Below are 9,009 nucleotides of genomic sequence, written 5' to 3'. Positions count from 1 at the left end.
AAAGGAATTTGATGTCCTTGTTCACAATGATCTGAACTAAAATTACTTGATTTCCTGGAAAAGGCCAAGTTCTAAGAACCAACAGTATAACAGGATAAACACGTTCCCCAGCCCACCCAGATTCCATGACATTTTACAATTCTGACTTCTACAAAACCCAAAATAACATAATTTCATCTCCTGTGAAGAATGAAGACTCCATGTCTGTTAGATCTCTGTGTTCCTGAGAGAACACAAAACCCAGCACCAGTGGTGGGAGAAGGGAAAGAGGCTCACACAACATGGAGCAAGGCCTGGGGAAACAAGTATTTGAGATGGTTGCAAGCAGATGCTGGAAATTAATACATAAATTGTCATTAAAAATATGGAGAACAACCTTGAGAGGAGTTGCAGTAACCTTGGCATAGCAGGGTTTGGGGCATTCTCAGCTGCCATACTTCTGTGAAAAAGGGATTGAGAACAGATTCCCGGTTAATGTGTTTTCAGCTGAGAGGGCTCTAGGGTCTAGAAATCTGCTTTCTGTTAGGAAAAACTATAAAATGCTCAACAAAAGATGAAAAACATGTCTTTCATTGGCATAAAATCAGGAGATTTCCTTGCAGGAGGGTGTATTAAAAATTCCCTAGAAAGTAGAATACGGAAAGAGTAACTGCCACTGGCAGCAAACTCCAACTCATAGCAAATACATGTGTTACAAATCTAACAAAACAAACAAACATCACTCAAAGCCTTGCATGTGTGTACAAGCCAGGTTTAATAATTCTTTTTAACCTTAGGATTGGGCCTTAAATTATATATAATCTGCGAAGTCCTTTCTTACTTCTATATCCCACTTCAGTTCTTGAAAATTGGTGTCTGTTGAATTCTCTTTTAGGGCTTTTTCTAAACCCAAGATGGAGAATTTTGTTAACAGTGCAATAAAAATAACTTCATAGTGTTACAAGGAAACATTAAAGACTTTTTTGTGTGCTGCTCTTTCCCTTAAAAAAAAAATACAGACATTATTTCTTTAAAAGGCTCCATCTGCAAATCCCATTAGATGTGCATATAAGGTTTCAGATGATTAATAGCTGCCTGCTTTGCTTTGGTTGGAGGGGCTGAGGGTATGTGTGTTAACCCCTCCCTCCCCTCGCTCACATTTCACTTCACAAACTTGTCACTGTCTCCCCAGCACAGTATTTAAAAAGTGTTTCACTCATGCCCAGCACTTCACAAGGAAGCTGCTCATGGCAATCCCTGCAGAAATCTGGTTGCCCCAGTCAGGGCAATGAAGACATTTAGAAGAGTTACCTGCAACAGCAAAAAACCCACAAGCAAACTGTTGTTTAGGGAGGAGATCTATCCTGTAAAATTTGGAAGAGTTTCCCCCTGCTTCTCTTCTGCTTTTGAAGGCTGAGCTGTCACCAGCCACGAGCGCTGAGGTGTGGACAGGACTGGAAGCAGATGGATCCCAGCAGCAGCAGCTGCATGCGCAGCCCACAGCCTCCCACCCCGCTCTGGGGCTGCATGAGGAGCTCCCACACGGATCTGACCACAGCTCCAGGGCTCAGCCACTACCCAGCAGCACCATTCTCCTTCCAGCAAAAACCAGATTTTGCTGCTTACTCTGATTTCTCAGCCTCCTGCCTGGTGACAGCTCCCCACAGCTTCCCACGTGAGGAGCGGGCACTTGTGGAGCAGCACCCCTCTTTCCAGCACCCTGACTGGCACCTGGCAGCCACTGAGGCCAGAAGAGGAATAAACCCAGGACTGGCCTTGGCTTCTGGGGAGTCAGAGGGCAGCAGCCCAAGCCTAGTGAGTGCAGCAGTGGGTGTGGATGAAGATGATGAGGCACCAGCAAATCCTACAAATGACACTGGGAAAAAGACATCCAAAAGGAAAAAGGAAAGCTCAGGTAGGTGATATGAAATCAGGGTTGTGGTAGAGTGCAGGAGATGGAATGAGAACACCTGGTGAGACTGGGAATTAGGAGAGAAAGCTGATGAGCAGAACATTTCATAATACTTGACTGGGGAAACTTTAGACAGTAACAGCACTGTAACAAACTGTCTTGTTCTTGTTCTGGTCTTTGTACTTCACTCCTGCAGATCTTGTGTACTGAAGCAGGCATTTTACTCACCAGCACAATGCACATTTGCTGTAACTGAACAGCAATCACACGGCAGGTACACACAGAACTGCAAGTCCTAGGATGTGGAGTTATAAACCCATACCTGCCATTTGTCCGAGCAAAAGAGAATGGCAAAGAGCAAAGATCCCTCACCTTGAGCTGCCTGTGGTAGCTGGAAATGCCATGCTAGGATTTTGACATCTTGGTTTATGGGAAGAAGTACAAGAGGAAAAGTCTTCCTTTAAGTATAAATTCTATTTGGCCTCACTAAATGTTAAATATTTTGACCTCAAAACAGGAGGTACTAAAAGTTTGCCCATCAGTACAACGTCCAACAGTGCAGAAAACGGACATCGTTTTCATGGTGTCATCCCAGCTAGCAAAACACATTCTTTCTACAGTGTAAAAACCAATAATTTCATAGTTTTGCAAACTCTAACTTGCTGATGTCTCAGATCCAAATATGTGAAATATGCATAAAATTTCTTTCTCTTAAGGAAGCCATTAAAATTTAAGATGCTTATATGCATTCAAATGCCACAGCATTAATTTACAACCTACAGTGTGCATTTTCCCACAGCACTGCTACCAAGTGGAGAATATTTTCCAGTAGCCCCATTTGACAGGCAGAGAATGCAGGGATAAAAATATTAATTGATTAATTTCTGGGTTTTGCAGACATTTGTAGAGTTTAAGTTCATTTATACTGAAAACACATGTTGAGTCAAAATTTTCCCAAATGCAAAGAAGGTTTAAAAAAGTAATAATTTAAAAGGTGAACAATGTGTTCATGAAAGCATCAGTTAGTCACAGATAAACAGCAGATTTCAGCTTACTCAGATTAGAGGGATATCTTTATTCTTAAAGAGACTGATTCCAAAGCACATCTCCCTGGTTTAAGTAGAAGGAAAAAGTTCCTTTATTCTCACTTACCAGCACTCTTCATATTTTTTTTTCACACTTGCTGCTGTCCCCTACACTTTTCCTTTCAGGGAGCTGTAAGCAATGACATCCCTGAAAGGTCTGAGGTTCCGCCTTCTAGTGACCATTGCAACCCTTGGGAGAGGCAGCTGTTAAATTCAACCCAGCGCTGAAGCTGGTTGGAATCCTGGAAGGATGCACAATCCATAGGAGAGACACATCTGCCTCTGCGTCCTAAGCAGCATCTTTTTCCCTTCCCTTCCCTTCCCTTCCCTTCCCTTCCCTTCCCTTCCCTTCCCTTCCCTTCCTTTCCCTTCCCTTCCCTTCCCTTCCCTTCCCTTCCCTTCCCTTCCCTTCCCTTCCCTTCCCTTCCCTTCCCTTCCCTTCCCTTCCCTTCCCTCCCTTCCCTTCCCTTCCCTTCCCTTCCCTTCCCTTCCCTTCCCTTCCCTTCCCTTCCTTTCCCTTCCCTTCCCTTCCCTTCCCTTCCCTTCCCTTCCCTTCCCTTCCCTTCCCTTCCCTTCCCTTCCCTTCCCTTCCCTTCCCTTCCCTTCCCTTCCCTTCCCTTTTGTCTTCCCTGAACTTCCCTAAACTTCCCTTCCTCTCCTCTCCTCTCTTCTTTTAAACTGGCAGTACAGTAGGAAAAACCTGCCCAAGATGATTTGTCCTTTCACACATTTGTCATTTCTCACATTCTACTGTCAAAACTGAAGCAGCCAGGCCACATTTCCACTTCTGGAATATCTCAAGACCTCAAGCCATGAGTAAGGATTACTTCTCTTGACAATACCCTGTGGCACACAGTGTGGATGAGAGATTCCAAGATACACATCCTATTCTGTTCCCAAAAATATCCATTTAAAACTATTCACATTGTCTTTTGGAGATGCAGACTGGTGAAACTGCCCCTTGGAGAGGGTGTCCTTCCCACAGGGCTCTGATGAACTCACAGGTACATCCACTTGGAATTAGCTGCTTGTCTTTAGTTTCTGCCATGTGCTGATGGTATTGGGGAGCTGCTTCAGCCCTCCACGTGTCTGTGAGGGGAGCAGAGACCCCAGGGGAAGCCGCTGAGTTCAAGGCTCCCAGAAGCTGGTGGAGAAGTTCCCAGCAAGAGATCCATACTTCAAATCCTGCTTCCCTACTGCTCCCTCAAAAGTCACACTTGTGAGCCTCTGGGAAACCTGTAAGAGAGTATTTGTGAGGTAAGGGATAAGAACAAAGGGGATTGCTAAACTGTAGACAAAAACATGGGGAGACACTTCCGGAGTTTTGTTCCTGTACATTCCCCAACTTTATTTGTGGATTTCTGAAGCAGCAAAACCAGTATGGAACAAACCAGACTAATTCCCTTGGAATGGAAAGCAGCCCAGCTACAGCAGGTGACACACCGGTCCCTGTGTGCATTACTAGTAACAAAAGCTCTGTTTGATTTCTCCATTTCTGATGGACAGAGATAAGGTCAGATCAGTCACAAAGCTTACAGTCACACCTCCCAGATTTCTCCATTTTTACTACTTTGGCAGCCAAAAGGACACCTAGAAGATGAAGCTGCACATCACGCTCACACTGTTACTATTTTGCTTATCATTGCTATGTAGAAATATTATGCTAGGACACACAGAACTCCGTTGCATACTGGTTACACACAAAAATTAAGTCATTAACAGCATAACAAAACCCCTACTAGCATGTTTAGTTTAGGGAATCTAGCAAGAGGAGCAGGAGGAGAGAGTCAAGGAACTTGCAAAACTGACCCCCTGAAAGACTGGCAATTTGGGCTTTGCTCACTGAAAGAAATGCATTTTTCCTTGCATTGCATTGAGATTCTCTGAGCACCAACTTTGAAAGCACAGAGGAAAAAATAAAAAGAAAGGAAAAGAAAAAAGAAAAAGTAAAAAGAGAAAGGATCAAAAAAAAGTGAATAAAAGGTTGCCACGGTCTCAGGTAAAGTCAGTTGGTGTTTGCTTTTTATCATAATTGGTACAGAATCACTTTGGCTATGGCTTGAAATTTGGCTTTGAAATACAGCTCTTGACCACATTGCAGAAATGTACACAAATAGCAAACAGGTTTTTCAGGACAGCACAATGACAAGGATGATACTGGGGCCAGTCAGGTACACAGATACCAGATCTGCTTGGAGCTTTCATTTAGCAAGGATCAGAAAAAGTTAGAAAACTGGAGTGTTCAAGATAGTTCCAGGCCACTGCAAAAACCACTGTTTCTCTGCTTTTGCTTGTTTTACCACCCCACATCCCCAGTATTTCCAGGCCATACACCACAGCTGAGGGTGCTGCTCCCTGAGTGACTTGTTCTTGTGTCCTGCACCAAAGCTGGGCACCATACACTCCTAACATGTTGCTTGTTTTTGGCTGCCTTGGATCAGGGGAGGGTGAAAATACATATATAGGGAGTAAAAGTAAAAATGTGGGGAAGGAAACTATTTTGACGCAATGACAGCAAGGAATGAGAGCTTCTTTCGCACAGCTACTGTTCTGTGACTGTGCAGACCCAGGCAGTTCTGACAACACTCCCCATCCTGAGTGAGCTGTCCCACCTCTGTCCCCTCAAAACCAAGGCTGGCCACACCAATAAGTCACGCTGAGCTCGAGGGGGCATAAAGCAAACATTTTAAAACTTCCACTGAGCACTTCAAGGGGTTGTTTATCAGACCTCTGCAACTGCACATGTTCACAACACATCAGCATAACCACAAATTACACAAGTGTGTTTGCCTCTTAGAAAACCAGAACTCAAGCAATAAGGCAGAAACCAGCAGCAAATCACGGAAGGAAAGGACAGCTTTCACTAAGGAGCAGCTACGGGAGCTGGAAGCTGAATTTGCCCACCATAACTACTTGACAAGGCTCAGGAGATACGAGATAGCTGTGAACCTGGATCTCACCGAAAGACAAGTACTTTCCAAACCCTTGTCTCCCCAGATCCTTCTTCCTCCCCCACAACTTCTCTCTAATGCTAAAAATGATATGTTACTCGAGGGTCTGCTTTTCCAGTGGCACAGAGGTATTTTCAAACAAAGCCTCCACATTCTTTCCAACACCTTTGTTACACATTTCTGTAAGTTGTTAATAAATTTAATTATGTTTCTCTAAACTAAAGATTGACTTGGTAATAGCTGGTCTCTACTGAGTTCTTGTTAACCACCATTCATTGGTGCATATTGATATATCAAGGCTTACATATGGAATGTGGATATCACCTTAGACTGTGACTAATTATTAGAATGACATGTTTGATACATGCATTCTTCCTGGGTCAGGTGGTATTTTGAGGTGATAAAGAAAGACAAATATACAGAGTTTTGTGGAGAAAGGTATTTCTGTTCTCTCATTGTCATCTCAGTCCAAGTTTCCTTATCAAGGCTAAGTGGGCAGCAGAAGAATTGCATAATTATGTGAGGCAAATTAAAATTCCTGAAGCATTAGATTGGATGGCCTAGATATTAAAAATACATGAGAGGCACTGTGCTCATCGTGTTGACTTGTTTATTTAACATGATGACAGATTCTAGGCAAAGCACTTGTACTACCTTTGAGGATTTCAGAGGAACATCTGTGTAGAGCGTTCTAGAAGGAATTGTTCCAGTCTGTGTTAGAGAGATGGCTTCATCAAACTTGTGAGGCTCTGTTCACCTTTTCTTCTAGAATTCCACAAATCATCTGTCTATTGATACACACATATATGCACAGCTCTGCTTATACAGCTCAGGTTGAGGCAACAAGTAATTGTTTTGTTTTTATCACCCAGGTCAAAGTGTGGTTTCAAAACAGAAGAATGAAGTGGAAACGTGTTAAAGGTGGGCAAGCAGTGCCCCCACACGAACACGACACAGAAGATGTGGACTCTGCCACCTCCCCCAGCTCTGAGTAGCCCTTGCAGCAATGGGAGAGGAGATGGAGAAAGTCATCGATTGGAATGTGGATGCAACTGCTTAGAATCAGCTACACAATGAGCTCACCCTGCCTGCAAATCCTGTAGCCCATACTCTAAAAGGTGCATGATGCTTGAGGTTACAGAGGCAATTAAAGAGCACAGGGGGGAAAAAGCCAAAGGACAGCATGATTTTGATTTTTGTCTCTCGAGCTCTCTTACTACCACAGATGTGTCTACAGAAAAAAACAACAAACACTGAATATAAAACAGGAGTAATGTTGTTGAAACTCCCAAACATTCAGAAAATATAGACTGTTAGTCAGCAAGTGATAATGCAGCTGCATCCTCATCCAGCCTTTCCCTGGTCACACCTATTCAGTCTGCATTTGGACTTGACAATGCACACATTCCTTGTGCCCTACTTTGAGAGAAATAAATACTTTGATAGTCACTGATTTTTCTTGCAAAATGAGTCGAACACCTCTATGACTAGGCAATAAGCTTACAAAATAAAATGTGAGACTAAAAATACACATACACAGAAGTCTGCTCACCAGTTTCAGAAGAGATGGCTTTCACACTGACAGTCCAAGAAGGTAGGTGCCTTGTTGATGGCAGCAATTTGCAGAGGGAGATTTCTTCCAAGCTTATTGTAAATCCTGAAATTAAATTGCTAGATCTCAGTTTCAAATATTTTTTCAAAGCAGTCATTACCAAATGTCCCAGCAGGCACAGCAGAGATTAAAGTCTCAACACAACAGCTAAAATATCACTATTTTGTTTTCAAGTTTTCCAATAAACTGCCACAGCACCACCAGAAGTCTTAAGAATGCTGCCACTTGAAGTTATCCCCACTTTCAACCGAAACTTGTAGAGTATCAAATTATGATGATTTAGAAAAGCATAGTGCCTGCTCCCATTCCTTGTATTTTTTTGTTTCATGTACTAATGCCACATTTTAAGCAGAATTTTACTCTAGCATACCACATTATGACTATGGAGAACACTGAAACTTTGGTTTAAACATTTCAAAGGTAACCACTATTTGCAGCTAGAGCACTCTGCCTTCCTTTCACCTTCCTCTGATGCACTGCTATTGTGGGTGCAAGTGAACTGTAGATATGCTGGGTATGAATTTGTATATCTGGATTATATGTTTATAAAGCTATTAGTGGTAATTCCACTTGTAAAAGGTCTCAAAATAGATAAATATCAAGATTTTTTTTAACAGAGGTGCTGTATTCTTTTCAAAGAGCTGATTATTGTCTCTACTAAGAAAAAACATACATTACATTCCTTCTTAACATTTCTAAACTCTGATTGACAGATGGAAAAATCAACAGTTTAGAGTATATATTTGTGCAAAACCAATTTAAAAGAACAATTATTTTTAAACAGAAATTATTTAAAAATAAAGAAACTTGAGCAGCTTGAGAAGCACTGAGGAAGTGAATTAGGTTACTGTCTGGTTTCCCCTACTGCGCTACTTGCTCTTACCCACTTTATCCAAAAACAACAGTTACCCAAAACAAAATGCCAACACTGCTCTGCTCCTGAATGAAAAAGCTACGAAAACAGCAGCAGTGATGTCTCACACAGGGCCTGTCCACAAACTGTTGCAATCACAGCATGGATGTAAATCCTGTGAATATAATAATTACATATAATCAGTTATAATATTTAGGAGTTATAATATTTAGGAGTATGCATGCATGAGCTAGACCTACCCCTGACTCTTCAGATCTTTATGGTAAGGAAAAGCTACCCTCAGCTTCCTCCTGGGACACTTGTGTGTGCATGGTAGTTGTTTAAATGGAAGGGGGTACAGACAGGGAGTTATGGTTGGATCCCAGCTCCTTCAGCAGTGATAAGCTGAGGTGGACAATGACAGAACACCATTGTTTTGGTGTATTACAAACCTCATGTTAAAAATAGGCTAATAATCTCACTACTCAGGTGACATAAAACTAATTGGCTAAAAAAATTGCCTATGCACAGATGAGAAGAAGATGCAGTTCACAGTATCTTTAAGAACAGAAAATGTCTCTGACTCTACTTCTTAAACCTTGGTTTTCTGATTAGAC

General features: G+C 42.2%; 1 protein-coding gene across 1 annotated transcript; it reads left to right on the top strand.

The window, feature by feature from the left end:
- Positions 1–1,443: 1,443 nt before the first annotated feature.
- Positions 1,444–7,027, top strand: MEOX1 (mesenchyme homeobox 1). Its single transcript, XM_010412812.4, has 3 exons — positions 1,444–1,894; positions 5,774–5,946; positions 6,800–7,027. Exons 1-3 carry the CDS (start codon positions 1,444–1,446, stop codon positions 6,920–6,922), a joined length of 747 nt encoding a protein of 248 aa, XP_010411114.3. The 3' UTR covers positions 6,923–7,027.
- Positions 7,028–9,009: the final 1,982 nt, after the last annotated feature.

The sequence above is a fragment of the Corvus cornix genome, chromosome 27 (genome assembly GCF_000738735.6).
Source record: "Corvus cornix cornix isolate S_Up_H32 chromosome 27, ASM73873v5, whole genome shotgun sequence".
In the NCBI taxonomy this organism is placed as follows: domain Eukaryota; kingdom Metazoa; phylum Chordata; class Aves; order Passeriformes; family Corvidae; genus Corvus; species Corvus cornix.
The sequence above is the reverse complement of the archived record's forward strand: the minus strand, read 5'-3'. Positions and strand labels throughout refer to the sequence as shown.

Coding starts and splice junctions, on each gene's coding strand:
- MEOX1 (XM_010412812.4), top strand. CDS start 1,444: ATGGATCCCAGCAGCAGCAGCTGCATGCGCAGCCCACAGCCTCCCACC. Junction 1,895..5,773: donor AAGGAAAAAGGAAAGCTCAG/GTAGGTGATATG, acceptor TTTGCCTCTTAG/AAAACCAGAACTCAAGCAAT. Junction 5,947..6,799: donor TGGATCTCACCGAAAGACAA/GTACTTTCCAAA, acceptor TTTATCACCCAG/GTCAAAGTGTGGTTTCAAAA.